At 43.5% G+C, this 19,456-nt stretch overlaps 1 protein-coding gene across 1 annotated transcript in view; it reads left to right on the plus strand.

Annotated features, from left to right (window-relative positions):
* The window catches only part of PWP1 (PWP1 homolog, endonuclein), a 50,250-nt gene that overhangs the window by 20,219 nt on the left and 10,575 nt on the right, over positions 1-19,456 (plus strand). The window contains exons 8-11 of the mRNA XM_018558057.1: positions 1,114-1,187; positions 4,261-4,357; positions 5,271-5,332; positions 10,096-10,207. Coding sequence (XP_018413559.1) covers positions 1,114-1,187; positions 4,261-4,357; positions 5,271-5,332; positions 10,096-10,207 — 345 coding nt within the window. The remainder of the gene's footprint in view (positions 1-1,113; positions 1,188-4,260; positions 4,358-5,270; positions 5,333-10,095; positions 10,208-19,456) is intronic.

The raw sequence follows: 19,456 nt of genomic DNA on the forward strand, positions 1-19,456 counted from the left end.
TTCTCTGTATCAGTGGTCAGGCATTTCTACTCAGGCTCTGGCTGCTTTCTAAAGAAACCATAGTGTAAGACATTGCACACCTTTTATGCTCCTAGAATGTATTTAGTTCATGTTAAAGCTAATCTCTGGGCTCTTGCTTCCAGTAAATACCTGACAGGTATAACCCTTACCTGTTCTATTAAAGAAGAACTCCAGGAAGCAATTTTATTAACCCTTGCAGTGGGGCTACCCCCTGCAGTGCAAGGGTTTACTGCTCGTTTTTGTCTAGGTTAAAAAAAAGTTACTCACCCGATGCTTTGAGCCGGCTTGTTCTAAGACCGGTCCTTCCAGTGTCTCTTCCCCTTCACTCCAGCAGTCTAAGGTCTTGTAAATCACCATGTCGATACACAGTATATAGACGTGAACACGCTAAGAAAGATTCCAGTGGTGCAGCGCTTTAGGATACAGGCTGGAGGGAGCGGCTTTTTTTTTTTATTTAAACCTAGACAAAAACTTGCATTTAACCCTTGCAGTGTGGGGGTAGACCCACTGCATGGCTTAAGAAAACGTTTTCCTGGAGTTCTCCTTTAAAAACGAAAAAAAAAATGTATAATGTTATTGTACTTTATTATCTGTATATCATTTATTTAATTTTTTTTTTTGTGTCCATTATACATACTTTGGTCTATAAAAAGCCCAAGACCATGCTCCTTAGAATGAAAATAAGATTCTCCTAACAAGGGCTATAGATGCGCATACATTTATCATCCCTGTAATGTTGTATATACTGTATTTGGGTTACAGAGTTTTTTTTTAAGTATTTTGTTCTTTGGTCCTTTGCTATCATCAGTGAAATACATTTTAGACTTTGCATGACTCCTATCACTGTGTTGTTCCCAACTCTTCATTTTAGACTAAAGTGTTAATATATTATTAGTCAGTTTGAGTTTTATTTTGGTTGGGCACAAATTATAGGCTTGTTATGCCAGGATATATATTCCAGGCACTTAGAAAAATAAAAACTTCAAATGTGCAACATCTCTGCATGGATGCTCCTAGCTAGTACTGGCATAAAAGAGTTCTTAATCCTTTTGCTTGAAAAGTAAGAAGACAGTACTGTGATTGTGTTCACAGGGAGCCTCGTCGGAGGGAACGCAGGAAGGTCATTCAGACGCAGTTTTAGATCTCTCATGGAACAGGCAAATCAGGTAAATCACTGCTGAGCATGTCCCTTCTCTGTTGTGTAGCTTTGTTTTTAATGTTAATCACTATTGCAGGCAGACTGATGGTCATATGTACCCACAAGTCCCAACTGCTGATCTGCAGCAGGTGGCGCATTAGAATAGGTCATGTGATTTCTGATCAGCTGTAATGAGGTTTGCTGGTTCATTTTTAGAGCTTGACACATCCAGATGTAACACGGGTTTGTGATTTGTTGATACATATTGCTTGGGTTGTGACAAAGAATAGAAGAGGCAAAAGGGGGAATGTGCAAACACAAGTTTGTTTAGCTGTTTCTGTATCTACCAGGCACCCAGGGGCGTAACTAGAAATCACAGAGCCCCATAGCAAAATTTTGTATGGGGCCCTGTGATTTCTAGTTACGCCTCTTGCAGGGCCCACTTGAGATCCCACACAGCCCACCTTAGAGTGACCCAGCAGAGCCCACCATAGACTCTCTGTTGTGGTTTCTGTAGGGTCTCTAGTGGGCTGATCACACCCCTGTCAGCCTTCCCCAATGCTGGGCCCCGCCTCCTCTGTCACCGGCAGGCGTCGCCTCCTCCACTGTCGCCGGGCCTGTCCTCTTTCTCCTCCTCCCCCGCTGCCGGGACCTTGCCTCCTCCATCGCAAGCTGCTGGCTGTCACTGACTCAGCAATGGCTGTGAGGAGGAACGCGCTGATGCACAAATCCCTGGCAGGTTGTCAGCGATCTAGACATCGGTGAGTTCCTCCTCACAGCTGCCAGTGACAGCAATGCAATAGCGACCCAGGCAGCCCGCATGGCATCAGGGGGGACCCCTTTGTTCCTCGTTTTGGCCTGTGCCCCTGGGGACCCCTTTGTTCCTCGTTTTGGCCTGGCCCCCCTGTGCCCCATACCGGCCGCCTGGGTCGCTGTGGCAATAGTTCTGCCCTGCAGGCACCCATACAACAGCATACTAGGTTATTTTGGCTCGTTTAGAGATCAAAGGGATAAAGGTTTTCATGCATGTTAGAAGGCTGCTATGTTCCATCTACTGTACCTTGTCATTTATTCCCACCTCCCATATTATTGCTCTATGTATAAGTATACAGCTAGACGGAGGTTATGGTATATGCATGTCCATTAACAACCACTTGCAAATACAAGGGGGGTAAATTGCAGCTCTTATGTAAAATGGTTTTTTCCTTTTAAGTGGAGTGGGGTATAGTTTGACCATAACCAGCACTCTGAAAAATCTCTTCCACCCTGAAATAGGAGGACACACTGGTAGTTCAGCTAAAGGAAAGCTTAGTGTGTTAGCAGCCTAAAGTCTCCATACATGCGCATATAAAATCTACTGGAGGTTTCATCATGCTGTATATCTGTGCCCTCTGCTCTAGATATAATAATCACAGAGCGGTTCAGTGCAGGGCAGAATTGGATGCTTAAAGTTCTTGTAAGGTAAGGGCTTGTTCACACCAATTGCGGTGCGTTCCAGAGTGGTAGCTGCTACAACGCACCACAATCGCTCACAAAACTCCCCCCTGCATTCTGTGGCGGTGCATTGAATTCAATGACACCGCAGCTGAGCCCCCCCGCCCGCAGTGCGATCGGACGCGTGGCAAAACATTGCCTGCGTTCTGTTCCACTGCAAACGCAAAAAATAGAGCAAGCAGCATTTTTTGCCTTTGCAGTTGAACGGAACGCAGGCAATGCTTTGCCATGTGTCCGATTGCACTGCGGGCAGGGGAGCATTGAAGCGGTGCCATTGACTTCAATGCACCATCCCGCCCCAGAACGCAGGGGGAAGTTTTGTGAGCGATTGCGGTGCGTTCCAGCAGCTACCGCTCTGGAACGCACCGCAATTGGTGTGAACAATTCCCAAGTCTGCTGCTTTTGGAAGTAAAGGCTAAGCCCAGATTCACGAAAAGGTTAAAGTGGAACCCCAATTTCTAAATAAAAATACCCAGCAAACTAGTTGCATCATAAACCATTATTTACTGAGTGGCTTTTACTTCCAATGTATTTAGATTACTGCCTACTGAAAGCATTTATTTAATTCTGACTGATGGCTTGTCTGCTTCTGCATTTTGCAATCCATTAAGAAGCATTTGATGCAATTTGCTTGATGAAAAGCACATTTTAGCTTCATGGCTGATGGGGGAGAAAAATCTGTTTTTAATACTGCCTCTCTTATTCCAGGAAATGTTTATTATAATTATTGTGTGTTTTTGTTGGGAGGATTTTCTTTTTCCTTCCTAGCGTTTGATCTTAAATCTGTGTGTCTTTTATATTAACATTGAAATAGTAGTACTGTACATGTCTGTTATTTACAGATAGGTTTAACTATTACTCATGCAATTACTGGGAGCCAGTATGATGGGGGATATAGGCCACAACAAGAACACATGGCTCTGTCTCCTGCTTAGGGCCACTGCATAATGGCAACAACAGTTGTGAAATAGGCTATCGCTAGGATGGCACAGACTGTGATGAATCTGTACATTGTTCTGCTGTCTTTGTGCTTTATTATAAAGCTAGCCATACACTGTTGACAATTTTGTTCAAATCCTTGTTTGGAAATCGCTCAGGTGTTGTGTGAAAGGGGCAAAAATGAATGTTCTTCATGTATTTTTTCTTTTGGCCGAATATTCTTTAAAAGACTCATTTATAAAGAACAGAGGTGAGCTACTAGATGGAGCTGAGGATCATCGGAAACAAATACATGTTATTAACAAGCTGCAATGTTACAATTCTAGAGACTGCTGGAAGGAATAAGGATATCAGTGTAACCATTGCTACTGTGGGGAGAGCAATGGTTACAGTCATATGCTGATTCTTTCCAGCGGTTTCTTGAATTGCAGCGTTGTATCTTCTTGCTAACATGTATTTATTCCCTATAATCCTCAACTCCATTGCTAACTTGCACAGAACAAATGTACCTAAAGTTTAGTTGGATGAATAAGCTATGTGTATTTTTATAAACAGTGTTTTCATTTTTTAGTCTTCCCAAGCCCTCCAAGAGTTTTATATCCTCCCATGTTCTAATGCCACGTTATATCTCATATGCTAATTATAATTTATTTCTTCTTTTTATCCAGAAATGTCTTGGGCAGTGCCTCCGCAGATAACACAGTTCTTCTCTGGGATATGTCCGTGGGTAAACCAGCTGCCAGCCTAACAATGCACACAGACAAGGTACAATGGACACACAGGTTTTGATTCTGGTTGCTGTTTATTAGTTATTTGCTTTTTTATCCTGCAGCCATATAAAAGGTTACGTAGGGAAGTGAGAGGAGGGGTTGATGCAGGGCCATCCTTACACTTTTCGCTGCTTAGGCCGGCTGGGGTGTGGGGTGACGCACATTACCTGGGGGGGTGGGGACGGAAGGTGGCAGCACATGTTATGGGGGGTATCACAGTGCCACTGTCCAGCATCCTGCCCAGCTCAATGACGTCAATGGTTGCCAGGAGCTGGGCAGGACGCCAGCCGGAGTGTCCCACTCAGCTCCTGGAAACCAGTGCAGTGAGATCAGTGAGCAGGTCAGGATGCCGGCCAGAGTGTCACAGGTTGCTAAGAGCTGTTGGCAACCTGGTACGCTCTGGGCAGAAAGGGGGCTGCAAACACACCTGACACCAGCTCCCTGCGTGACCCAGTAAGATGCCATCTAAGCAAATGCCTCAGGCTGGCTCATTATAGGGTTGGCCCTGGGTGGAGGAGCTTGGTAGACACTCCCAGAAGAGAAGGGGGCTATGATTATTACTGGTGTCACATTTTCTAGTAAGTTGGTGACCGTGAATCAGTCCATAAAGCCATGATCATGTGCAAAGTCATATGCAACCAATCCTGTTTTTCATTAACAAAATAATAATGTTTTAAGCGGCATTCCAGAAAGATATGAAACGCACACATTCATGCATCATTCGTTAACCGTTTTGCTGCTGCAGACGTATGCCAACAGCAGCGGACTCTTGTAAGCAGATCCATTGGGAGTCTGTTTACATAAATAAAGCTGACGGTTGGCTTTATACCATTCAGGGCACATTAACGCTGTTTTCCGATTAGCCCCAATATATTTTGCTCTCAAGCTAATTCATTTTTATCTTGTAGGTACAAACATTGCAGTTCCATCCATTTGAGGCACAGACGCTTTTAACTGGGTCCTTTGACAAGTAAGTGCATCTGATCTTAAAGAACATTTTTCACTAAAATGTTGTGTGTACACTGTACCAGTACTTTGTAAATCTGTTTATTTTTAAATAATACTTTTTGAAGAAAGTGTTGACCTCCAAAATATCTTTTTTTTTTTAAATCGGATGTAAACCCTAAAGCTGTCCATACATTGTTATATATATTTGTATTCAAACCGAAAATGTTATTTTCTCAAATGTTTAAATATTTTATTTTTATGATAGTCGCTCTATCTAAAACTGAAAAACGTTTTGGGTTTGGATACACTTTAAATACCTGGAGCAAGTACAGGGGTGTAGAATTCCTATCGCCCGACGCCCGGGACAGGCAGTGTCGGGCGAGTAGTTTTTTTCTATATTTAGCCCGGCAGCGGGCAACCAGCACAGCTACATGTAGTATGGGAGCCGTTCCGTACAAGTGGTTTTGAACGGCTGTACAGCCGTCCAAAATCACTTGTAACGAGCCTGAATCTCACTCCCCTCGCTCCCCCCTCTCCTCCTCCCCCCTCTCCTCTATCTAAAGAGAACCTGTCACCTCCAAATGCTTTCACACAGGGGCTTGTTAGCCCTTGTGTAATGGCAATAAAGTTAAGTGAAAAAAAAGCAAAAAAAAATGACAATTAAAAATGTAAATACATAAAACTGGAAAAAATAAAAAGTTGATAAAGTAAAAAAAAATGAGAATGAAAAATAACCAATATTAGATTAGTAAAAACAAAAAGTAAAAAAACAAAAACCCTGCTGCACCCACCATCTGCATGCATGGGGTATTGTGTGCGATTGGAGTGGGTGATCCGTTGCATGGCAATTGTGCACAAAATCATGTGGATGGCCTAGCAGTCACAGAATCACATACCACCGCCGATCGCACTGGCGGTGCCATTATTGTCTAATGGCACCCCAGTCACGCCTGGCAGATTGCGCGGTTTCCCGCCACAATACTGCCCGTGCAATCAGATATAATCACGGTTTAAAACACTGCATGGTGCGTGTTGCGAAAAAAGGTACATGTACCTTTTTTCAGTGATTGCCACACGGATGTAACTCCACTGAAATCAATGGGGCCGCGCGGCAACTGCTGCATGCAACCGCACACGATCGCCCAAGTCTGCACCAGCCCTAAAGGGTAAATTCACTTTCCCAAGTAATTTGGAAAAATGGAATTACCTGCTCAAATCTTGCCCCGTACCCCTCCCGCTATACTTACCTTTCAGGGAACAGTCCTTCCCATCTGCCAATATGGGTGTACCATCTGTAATTGTGCCATGTATTCTGACTTTCGCTCGCAAATTGCAAGCACTCGTTGGTCAGCGCAGTCACCTGACGCCACTGACCAATGAGAAACTCTTCTTGGCACTGCTAAATACGGTTTGGGTAAAATAATTTTTTTTGTATCAGGACAAGTAGATTGTCATGAGGGACAAGTAGATGGGGCCCGCGCTTTAGTCCTTGGACAAGTAGTTTTTTCCAAAATTTCCACACCCCTGAAGTATGAGGCAGCTGAATGAGGGGTGTGCCCAACATTGATGTGAAATGAAACCTGAAATAATTGATGTTCACCTTGTGGCCTTCTATATAGGTCACCACTTGAAAATCATGTGACCGTACCTGAACGTCAACAGCTTGTGTTCAGCTGTCTCAGTAAATTCCACTTTGGTGCATATTTTTTCATCTTTGGAATAGCATCTATTTTTCAATGATAACCAAAGGCAAAATCGCCATCAATATAACAAAATGTTCCAGAAATAGCCTGTGCCATCTGTTAATTTTGCTGGACGGACCTCGAATGCAATTTTCAGGATGTGACTTTTCTGTCACTGAGCGCGCTGACTGCATGAACCGCCGGCTCGCCTGGGACCTCGTCTACCTCGGCAACAGATGGGTCCATGCTGTTGTTGTTAGAACATTTGTCTAGCTCGGCCCAGCTCTTGGTAGAATGTGAATTTTATTTCTCGATGAGCAGTGCAATAAATTAGGCTGCGATCCGTCTCTTGTCACATGGAGCACCGAGGTGTCGGATCTGAAATGCATAGTGCATACTCTAGTATGAGTTTTTTTTGCACTTGGTGCTCAGGATGCTGCAGTGTCCCATCTTGCGTCTCGGTAGAATTTCTAATATCCTTTCCTCCATCCTTTAAAAGCTGTGGAGTATTTTTAGTAGATCTTTTCAGTTGTAATTTCTGTCTGTAACATGTTTAATGGTTGCTGCTCAGTCTGTTCATGATGATATTTTATAGATTGAATCTTCCTCCTGCCAGACAATTGCAGTTAGCCATCTTGTTGCTATAAGAGGTTATTTGATGAGACCTTTTGTTTTCAGCCAATCAGGGTCTGACTGATGAGACTTGCTCTGACAGAGAGCAGAATTAAGGCCGCTTCACTTTCTTTTAAGTTAGCCATACACGGCTCAAAATTAAAGTCATGGATGGTTCTGTCAGCACCACATGGCTTGACAAAAGTCGATTTGAAAATCGACTGACCTTGGCGACAGGGGAAGAGGAGTTTGTGGCCGGCGGCGGTGGAGGATGCAGCCATTGTGTGGGGATCCAGACAGCCATCGGTGCAGTGGCTATCTGAATACTATAGCCAGATTCTTCCTTCCATGCTGTTTAGCCCACTGGCTGAAGGACAGATTCGTTGGTTTAATGCACTATAATGTAGAAGTGGGAAATGGATCCTATGCTGCTCAAAAGAATAAGCACAAAAAGTATTTTTACAAACATGCAAGTTTGCCTGATGGGGAGTTTTGTGTCTTAGGATAGGGAACCGCTGTGAGATCCAGCCAATCTGGGGGCCAGGGTGTGCGAGGAAGAAGCAGCATAAGGAACCAATCAGCTTATGTGCTGACAAGAAGCATGCTGATGGTAGAGAGCAGAGTGACAGAGAGATGAGCTTATGACTGTGCTGATTCTCCTTTCACTGTCCAGTCATAGAATGGGGAGGGTCCAAAATGACGGGGGCTCAGAGGAAGTGGGTTGAAAGATGCTGGTTCCCTATTAGACTAGGTAAAAACTCTGGATTGAAGGTGAATATTGCCACAAAAGCTGGTTGTGTTTTTTTATTTTGTAGTAGGCTATTCACTTTTATCTTGTTCTGCTTTAAACATGCTAATGATTCCTAATTTGATTCTAGACAGCCCGATTAAAGGGACATTATCTAATGTCTGTAGAAGTATTAAAACTAATCTGGACATTGGTTGTGGACATTGAAGTATTTACATATTCTCAACAAGCAGTAGATGAGCTTGAAAATATATATACTACTCACTGAGCTCTGTAGCTGCAGGCACATTTGCTGATTAACTTCTGCATTATGCCTACCTGGAATTCAGCTTTAACTGCTTGTGGTCTGCCTATTCTATATAAACGGACAGACTCGCTCTTGCTCTTCCCAGTGGGTTGCTATAAATAAACAGTACTTGTCAAACAGTCAGCGACGGCTGTTTCATACAAGTGGTCGGGCAGCTATACCGCGTCCCAATCGTTTGTATAGTGCGTAGAAGTGTATGGACCCAACCCACCTAAGGGCTAACTATCCCGGGCTCCGCTGTCCCTCATGCAGGCCCAGAACTGGCATGGTGGGTCTCCGCACTGAGACTGGAGGAAGATCCGTACACTTCCACTGGCTGATCTCCCCTCCGATCACGACCTGGAACATACACATCACTTTCACTTGCAGCATGTAATTTCTCTGGCTACTGTAGCCAGAGGAGAAGCTGGTGAAGCAGATCTCTACTTTATCAACTTCTTTGAGGGTCCCTAGGTGACATTAGGGGTCTGATAGATCCCTGATGACTCCATAAAGGAGACCTGTCACATTCCTAATTTGAAGTCACATTAAAAAAACAACCTAAACACAAATGTCCCCTGCTCCCACATCCACACACATACAAACATTGGGTCCCCCTACATGCGAAAAACATTATTGGGCCACACATGTTTTATAACACTGCAAACATCGGAGTCCAATTCTTGGGCCATCAATCACTGTTAACACTAAATTGATGAGCGGCAAAATATTTTGAAGCGTCGCCTATGGGAAATTTTGGGTATGGTAGTTTTCTGCAATTTCACGGGCGCATTAAATTTTATGTTTGTTGTCTATTTACCTGACGTGAACCTGTCTTTTTTTTATATTTTACCAAAAAATTGGGTGTCAAATGTTTCGTAACATAACATAGGGAAAACAGTTTTTTAAAAACTTTGGTACTTTTTTTTTAATATATTACAAAATCCAGAGGTGATTAAATACCAGCAAAAGAAAGCTCTACCTGTCCCAAAAAAATATCACGTTAATTTTGCTACGGCGTGGCATGGCTGAATAAGTGTCAGTTAAAGTACCTCAGTGCTGAATACTGAAAAAGGGCCTGGGCGGGAAATGGGTTTAACACCCTGGTCTTCAAGTGGTTAAATCAGTGCTCGGATTTGTTCCTACTTGTATCTCTGGGGAGCAGAGATTGTCGCGTACATCCCTTTGTTCTGTTTTGGCTCCCCAAATTGCCTTGGGTCTACATGACATCCCACTTCACGCCCTAATTTGTGTCTTAGTGGCGGAAATTAGCTATCAATCCCATTGACATCCTAATATGCCTTTGTGGATATATTTCACTCAGCCTGTGAAGCTCGAAGCACTGCGATCTTAAAAGCAACTTAGAAATGTCAAGACACATGAAGTCTCATGAAGTGTGAAATGAATAATATTGCTGATTTTTTACTCTGTGGTATTGTCTGCTCTTTATTTCTTAGATCGGTAATATTGTACGACTGCCGGAGTCCTCAGGAAAACCACCGGACGTGGAGATTCAGCGGGGAGGTTGAGAGAGTGACGTGGAATCATTTTTCTCCCAGAAACTTTTTAGTAAGTGTTTTTGGCATTTTCTTTAGAGCAATAACGTACTTCATATTTGCAGTTTTGGCGTACTGGAATCTCTAAAATCAAGTATTACTATTCCGTTTTGTTAATAAAACCCACAAAGCTTTGAAACTGTCTTTAAAGCTAAAGTGTTCTGCTTTTATTATGCTTACTGATACAGCCAGGTAACTAGGCTGTATATCCTCAAGACAATAATAATCCACTGCTCAGCCCGATCATGCCACAAATATTGGATGGCCCACCCTTCCTGTCCATGGACGGGGGGGAAAAACAATTGTTAGAATTCCAATAGTGCAGTATAGTTTATTAAAATTTAAAACAAAAATATTTTCCTGATGATAATTATATACTGTTTTTATCCCATCCATGGTATGAGAGGGCCGAGTTGTTGAGCCAGCTTCTATTTGTGGCATGATTGGGCTAAGCGGTGGCGTTGCGTATATACAGCGAAGTTATCCGACATTTTTGGTAGGATCATCAGGTATTTTATAAAAGCTGCAGATTTTAAAAATCTAAAAAAATATATATATTTCTTTAACATGATAAAATTTGTTTGAGATTTTAGATAGATTGGGTTTAAAAAATGAGTCCCAGCATTCTGCCATTTTGAGCCTGCCGTCACAAGAAGATGCCAGACAGAACAGTGTGTATTACATGAAAACCAGTATGATTCCTGCCATTTTGTTGTCTGGCCTGTGTGTGGTATTGAAAACCAACAGGATTTCCCGTCATATTGTGCCTGGCCTGTGTGTGGTATGGAAAACCAATAGGATACCCGCCATTTTGTTGCCTGGCCTGTGTGTGGTGATGAAACCCAATAGGATTCCCACCATTTTCTTTCTTGCCTGTGTGTGGTATTGGAAAACAATAGGATTTTTGTTATTTTGTTGCCTGGCCTGTGCATGGTATTAAAAATCAATAGGATACCCGCCATTTTCTTTCTTGCCTGTGTGTGGTATTGAAAAACGATAGGATACCCGCCATTAACTTTCTTGCCTGTTTGTGTGGTATTGAAAACCAATAGGATTCCCACCATTTTGTTGCCTGGCCTGGAAAGGGGAAGGTAGTTGGTTGCTGTATGTAACACAGGCCTTTTCTTCCAGGCCCTTTCAGTCGGGAGGTCCCTTGAGGCCTGCTGATATTTCCTATATAAAATGGAGGCGTAAGAGGTGAAGAGTGCCAATCTGCTGTGTTGAATTTACCTCAGAATTCGGCACGAGAGATCTAAAAACAGCGGCTCACGCTCTTCTTTATTCCCTGCAAATGAAATCCCTCCCTCATAAATAAAACAGACACTTTTAGAGTCAGGCTGCCTGTAACGCTTCCCATGAAAAATTGCTCGCCCACCGCACCGGTGTTTGCTTTTAGTCCTGAACAAAATGTCTCCGCAGTGTATTCCTAATCATATTTCTTTGTAACATTGCAATTGTCAGTATTTTCTCCTGATCTATCTCTCTGGCTAAAGGTAAAATATGACCTCGAAGGACATGATAGAAAAGCATTATGTACGTTTGCACGGCTCTTCTTTTCAATTGAAACCAAGATTGCTCCATATTGAGATGTACTTTAGAAGTTATGACTCCACGTGTGAACCGCTCAGCTTCGTTCATTGTCCGTGCACTAGGGGGGCTCTGTTCCTTCTAAGGCTGTGACTAAACCTAGCCTGCTGTTTATTAGCACTTGCATGCTTCCATTGTCGGAGTGAAAACTGAGCAGCCAGTGTTTTTTGTTTTTTCTTTGTAGAATTTAACCTAAACTTGTTATAAACACAAGCTCCATTCATATAGGGACTTATGTTGTGTCCAGGGATTCCTGCCACAAGAACCTACAGATTTATATGCTCACTTTCAACTGCCTAAGGCGGCATTCCTACAAGCCTTCTGGAATTACTGCATCAGGAATCCCAGGTGTGCCTGTTCAGATGCGACCGCTCTGCCCGTTCAAGTTAATGACAAGGTGACAGCGGCAGTTCGCATGTAATCGTATGATTAGCTGCAGTTCAGAAGAGATGATCGTCTTTGGACGCAGGATAGATGCATCCAGGGACAATCCTCAATCCCAAACCACACTTAATTGTATCGCGTACATTTACAAGTGGCCAGCTGCTGTCACCCTGTAATTACCTTAAAGTAATAGTTGATTGTAATAGACCCCTAGTGTCACCTTTCCACTTCCCTGGGGAATGACAGCTGCTTGCTGAGGCAGTTGAATGTAAATACAGCATGCAGTGGCTGGGAGCAATAGCCAGCTCCCTATTGGCTATTGTAAATTACAATAGCAGGTTGGCTATTGCACCCGCCCACTGCCTGCTGTCAATCAGCAGAGGGGGAAACTGAGGCAGAAAGGGACGCGGACTGCTGCAGCCAGCACCAGCGGGGAGGAGACCGGAGGAGCAGAGCGGCAGGAGCTGCAAATAATCGAACAATCAACTAATCGATAATGAGAATCGTTGAAAACGATTCTCATTATCGATTATAATTGATTAGTTGTTGCAGCCCTAAAATACATCTAAGGCTGGCCACATACCTATCAATTTTTTTTCGTTCAACCCGCGGGCTGAACCAAAAAAATTGACGCAATTCCTCCATTAACACAAACTGTGTGTTGATCGAGGAATCGCCGCTGTTTGCATTGTATTCTGGGAATTTTGTCTGGTACATAAACTGTCCAAAATTTGGCCAGTGTATGGGCACTTTAAGAGCTATTTAACTGACAAAGGATTTGTATATGTGTCCATCCAGTTCTGAGATGTACACATATCTGCCACACAGCACAGCCCTGTCTGGCAGGCAGGAAACCTGATTTTTCTCTACTGCAGTTAAGTAACATTTACAGGGATTGTACCTCCCACAGCCTGTGACTGGACAGTAAAAGGAGACGCAGTATCCGCTATCACCTTTCCTTCAACTAAGAGACACTGTCTTCTCCCGAGAATAGTACTTAGTCGCAGAGCCTTAACGTGCAGAATTGTTACGGCTGAATGGGACGGTTGATGCACCAACGACTGTACTAAGCTGTCATGTTATTCGGAGGTGAATTTTTCAGTCGGGTTATGTTACCTTGATGCGGAGTAATCCGTTTTATTACGAGTTCTGTGGAATTCATGCCCATGCTCTGTAACAACATACAATGTTTTTTTCTTTGTAATTGACTTTTTTTTTTCTCAGTCAATAAAGAATAAAAACAAAAAAAAAGGAGACGCAGTAAACTGATGAGCTCATCTTTATATTATGAGCCTGTCGTTTACTGCTTCTTCTTTCACTGTCCAGTCACAGGCTGTGGGAGGTACAAGACTTGGAAGTTCAGACCTATCAGCATGTTCCTTGTTGGCGCATGATCACTGCAGCACAACTGATTGGCTACCTGTTAATGACTACAGAGCTGAATTAATTTCAGCTTGCAAATGAGCCTACGATGATGGCTTATGAGCTGGAACTGCGGACTTTCTGTCATTCTGATCTTGACTCCCAAGCTAACTAGTCAATGACCTGAATCAAGTATGCAGACCACCAGTTCAGAATGTACTTCAATGGCCACATGCTTATTCCAGGTCTGTGAATCACTGGGGGTTAAAGCCCCAGGAACAGTTTGTTTCTGATTCCGATCATGATCTGTTCCATTTTACACCAAAGCCTTATGCAACAGCACCGTGTTATCCAAACACATTTACATAAGCCAAGCTTCAGTAAAGTTTATTTAGCTTTTTTTTTATATTTCTGTATCATTTTAATTATGTACAGCCAAGTCGGTTGCTGTGCCTGTAAAGCACAGATTGCACACGCTGCACTGTAAACAGTTTTCAGACACCGCTCCGCAGAGAGTGAGGTCTTGTGTGCCCGAGGCACAGAGTGATGGAGTGCTCTGCCTTAGATCATAATCCGTTGCAATGGGAATCCGCTGATGTTATTGTGCTGTGGACTTTGCAGTATAGTGACTGCCATGACCAACTGTGTCACGGTACCAGGCTAGTAAATGATTTGGTATTACATTACTTTTCCTTTCTCGTTTTTATGATATATATTGTTTTTTCTTACCGTCTCAGTGTTGCGTCACTTACTTTTTATTATTTCACATGTTGTATGGGGGGAATTTATCAAAACTGGAGCAGATTTGCATGGCAACCAATCAGCTTCTATCTCTTATTTTCAAATCTTACCTGAGCAAACTGAAGAGTTGCTAATTGGTTGCCATAGGCAACTGCTCCATATGCTGTCTGCTCCAGTTTTGATAAATTTCCCCCAGTGTGTTTTACAAGGAAGAACAAAAAAGCTACTGGAATCAACCTAACCTTCTTATTACTGCTGGTCATGCAAAGTTATAGTGTATTTAATGCCCAAATGTTTCTTTTTCATTTGGGATTTTTCATTTTTTTTTTACTGCCATTTGCTCCCATTGAAGATAATTTCCTTCACCTTCTGTTTTGTAGACACAACAGCAAGGGAAAGGTCCGAGGGAAATCCCTTCTTAGACATTTGACATGGCAACAAGTGTCCCTATGGTCACAAGAAAGTGGAAAACATGAATGGGTGAGCGGAGTCATTACATGCTTCCTGATTGGCTAGGAAGCTGGCTCCATGCTCCCTAGTCAACAGGGAGCATGGAGCTGGCTCCCCCGCCAATCAGGAAGCTGGAGGGCAGGTAATGACATGCCCCCCCCCCCAGCTTCCTGATTGGCCGGGAAGCCGGCTCCATGCTCCCTCGTCACTTGGTGTACAGGTGTCTAATGACTCGTCACTTAGCCTCCTGATTGGTTGGGAAGTTGGCCAATCAAGAAGCCAGGCGGCGAGCCATTACCCGCCCCCCGGCTTCCTGAGACAGCTGGCTCCATGCTTCCTCGCCACCTGGTGATGAGGGAGCATGGAGACGGCTTCCCGGCTAATATGGAAACCCGGCGGCGAGTCATTACACGCTGCCTGGCTTCCTTAATCAGACTTTCGGTCACACATTTTGAACATCTGTACACAGTTCATAGTTTACCTTTTAATATGATGTTACTAACGCAGTCATACAGGTTCTAGGGCCACTTTTAGCCTAATATTGTTTTTTTTCAGCTGTGGGAGGAAATGAAGAATATATATGGGGGAGGCCATGCAAACTTTATTCAGCCACAGAGTTCCTCTCAGTCATGAAGGGGTTAATGTCTCATATAGCCTGTTGGTACTTATTGATTGTAAAGCCAAATGTTTTGCAGTCTTTTTAGAATTGCTTTTTGTTCTTCATTGAGCTCTAGTTTGGCCACTTGATCAATCGAATAACTCAGAGTTTCTCGGTAATGGCTGAACTGCACATGCTGAACTATTAAACAAAATGCTTCAGACTGTCAAAGTGATGATCATTCGATCTACTTTGTGTCCTGTTTGTAGCTTTCAGTCGAGTTGCCCTTGTGACTCCAGGCAAATTACAGAACAAAATCAATGGCAAAGTAGAGTGCAATGTGAAGGTGGGGTGGCCTCATATCTGGGTGCTCTTGGTTCGGTTTATGTCATTCTTGATTACATTAAAGGAGAACTATGGGGTCAGGGCTTTTCCCCATAGTTCTCCGGGTAACGGGAGGACACAAACTAGCGTCCTCCCGTCACCCTAAGCTCAGTATACCGCAAGCTACAGCTCGCGGTATACTGAGACGCCGGAGCGGATCCCGACATCGATGTCGAGATCCGCCCAGCTGCGTGAGTGACAGCTGGCCCTGCCTATCTAGAGGCAGAGCTAGCTGTACCCGCCCCCTCCCCGTCCGTTCCGCCAGTCAGCGCTGGCGGATCGGAGAGGGGAATCCATCCCCTCCCCTGTCACGGCAGAGAGCCATGACAGGATCGAGAGGGGAGCGAACGCCGGTATGTGTTCGCTCACCTCCCGATCTACTGAGCCAACGTGTGACAGTCTCATTGTCACAGGTCGGGTAGAATTATGAGGTGAGTGAAAAGCACTCGCCTCATAATTCTCCTTTTTTAAATGCTCTTTCCAGTCAGTACTCCAGCTTTGAGATACACACCAAGACACAAGGCGCCTATGTGGTCAGGGCTTCACATTGCCATCCAGGCCTTGCTATAGTGCACTGCTTCTCAACTGGTGGTAGGTGTGTCCCAGAGGATGCAAGGGGTACTAAGCAAGTTTATTGTAATGGTCTGAGATTGTAGCAAATGGATCTAACATCAGTGAGTAGTTGTAGGTATTTTATTTAACAACATGAGGAACTGACTGGTAAACATGCAGGGCAAAGCAACTGGTATACTTTAATGTAGCCCCCCCTCCCCCAAGAAATGCATAATTGCTGTAAGTGTACCTTTCACCCAAACACAACTATATTTCTAAACAAACCACATGGGCCTAGATCTCATTCACTGCATTCTGCAACCACTCTTCCCCTCTCAGTTTTTATTTGTTTTTAAAACTCTGCAGGAAGTTAGACATTTTTTCAACAGGCTTAAAATAAAGTAAGGGGTAAAATAATAAACAATGCAGTACGTTCCTGCACAACTTGCACGTTTCCCCATGTTTTATCCCTATAAAGACCCAGCAAGATCAGAAAATGACATGCTGATCTGCCAGAAATGCACTGTGTTCCTAATTTATTGTTGTGGGCTGACAACACGAAGCCTGTTGTGGACTGAAATTACAACTAACGGTGTCAGCTCTATTTAGCTTCTTTTTGTAGTTACACTTTTGCAGTCAGAAACCCCTCTCTATATGTTATGTGTTCCTTTTCATTTAAAAAAAAAATATTTCTTACCTCTTACCTGTTACATGCACTATATTGCCAAAAGTATTGGGACGCCTGCGTTTACACACACATGAACTTTAATGGCATCCCAGTCTTAAGCTGGCCATACACCTTACAATTATCTGCAGATTTTCTGTGTTCAGATGGAAAAGGTGCAACAGATTGCTCCATCTACACTTAACTGTGTGGATGGAGGAATCTCCACCTGGGCCAATCTGTTGCACTTTTTCCATCTGACCACAGAAAATCTGCAGATAATTGTAAGGTGTATGGGCACCTTTAGTCCGCAGGGTTCAATATTAAGTTGGCCCACCCTTTGCCGCTATAACAGCTTCAACTTTTCTAAGAAGGCGCCCACAAGGTTTAGGAGTGTGTCTATGGGAATGTTTGACCATTTGTGAGGTCAGATACTGATGTTGGACGAGAAGGCCTGGCTCGCAGTCTCCGCTCTAATTCATCCCAAAGGTGTTCTATCGGGTTAAGGTTGGGACTCTGTGCGGTCTTTATGGACCTTGTTTTGTGCACTGGTGCGCAGTCATGTTGGAACAGGAAGGGGCCATCCCCAAACTGTTCCCACAAAGTTGGGAGCATGAAATTGTGCAAAATGTCTTGGTGTGCTGATGCCTTAGGAGTCCCCTTCACTGGAACCTCTGAAAAACAACCCCACACCATAATCCCCCCCTCCACCAAACTTTACACTTGGCACAATGCAGTCAGACAAGTACCGTTCTCCTGGCAACCGCCAAACCCAGACACGTCCATCAGTTTGCCAATGAAATTGAATATTTAGTAGCAAGGAAATGTCACGGATGGACTTATTGCACAGGTGGCAACCTATCACGGTACCACGCTTGGATTCACTGAGCTGCTGAGAGCGACCCATTCTCATTCTTTCACAAATGTTTGTAGAAGCGTCTGCATGCCTGGGGGCTTGATTGTATACACCTGTGGCCATGGAGGTGATTGGAACACCTGAATCCAATGATTTGGAGGGGTGTCCCAATACTTTTGGCAATATAGCGTATCTCTGATTTGCCCTATAGAAAGACATGGGGCAGACTAATCTCCCCCTCATCATCATACAAAGCATCTAGACCTTTAACCCTTTGTTAGAGCAGACAGTGTTCACATCTAGTTTAAAACTGATGAGATCTGTCAGCACGGTACAGACGGGGTTAATTATGTTACTGGTAATCTCCCCTCTCTTCCCTGCATTCCAGAGGGAAACTCGGTACAGAGAATAACGTTTCTTTGAGCATGTTTTGTGCAAGCAGCATTTTTTTTTTTTAGTAATGTGAATGAAAAACGTGTAACAGATATTAACCAGTTGCTGTCCGCCCGTTGAAAAAAAAACAAAAAATGGACAGCACAGCTGCATTGGCGGGTTGCCGTCTCCAGACAACATTTTAACATTTTATTTCTGCTCCCACTAGGGGGCGCGCGCGCGGGCAGAAAAAACCCGTGCAATGCATAGAGCTGTTACCGGCTGTTTAACATATACACGATCAGCGGCTCTATAGCCTGCCGATCGTGTATATCTGCTGGCTGCGTGAATTAAATACCACCAAAAGAAAGCTCTATCTGTCCCCAAAAAATGGTATAAAATTCTAAAATTCATTTCAGTACAGCGCTGCATGACCGAATAAATGTCAGTCAAAGTACCGCAGCGCTGAATACTGAAAAATGGCCTGGACAGGAAAGGGGTTTAACGCCGCAGACTTCAACTGTTTCAAGAGGTGTTAGCCCGATTTGAAAGCAAAAGTGGAAATACACTTTAAATATCCTTCCCCCGTCCTGATATCCACAGCATAGGGAGGTTGTTCTCTTGACTCAATGATTAGAACTGGGAGGGCTGATTAGATTCCACGGGATAACACAGGCAGAGTGAACAGGACAGCTCTGACATGTTTATAGGATCAACAAATCTAGATCTTATGTTTTCTGTCACTATAATGGGCTTCATTTTTAGTGTTTACTTCCCTGCTCATGTTGGGGTACAGACAGATAACACAGGGCAGTGGCTCGTTCATTCTAGGAGTGTTTTAGACAAATCACACACCTAATTCTTTATACTTCGCAGAACCCAAGTCAGGAGTAAAAAACTGAAAAATGATACAGTACATTTATTATGACGGGCTTGAATTTAAGCAGCTATATCAATCATAAAATATATATTTATAAGTATTTAAGTTTATTTTATTTATAAACATAAGAAAATATCAGGAAAATCTGCTGGGTTCGGCAGCTGGTATATGTAGAGCTATCCAGCAGCACATGCTTTGCCCTTCTTTTGCTTCCATTCAGCTGCTGGGAGATAAAGGATAACCCAATGTAAGCTATACGTTGCCTGAACTTATACAAGGCTATAGGCTGCACATTTGACAACGCTGACTGGCCCAGTGCTTTCACATGGCTGAATCACGTTCTCCTACATATTTGGAAGAATCTTATATTTCATTCCACTCCCAAGATTAAGGGACCATTCACACCACATTACCTCCAGACCAGACTGTTTC

The sequence above is a fragment of the Nanorana parkeri genome, unplaced genomic scaffold (genome assembly GCF_000935625.1).
Source record: "Nanorana parkeri isolate BGI_ZX_2015 unplaced genomic scaffold, ASM93562v1 scaffold14, whole genome shotgun sequence".
Lineage (NCBI taxonomy): Eukaryota > Metazoa > Chordata > Amphibia > Anura > Dicroglossidae > Nanorana > Nanorana parkeri.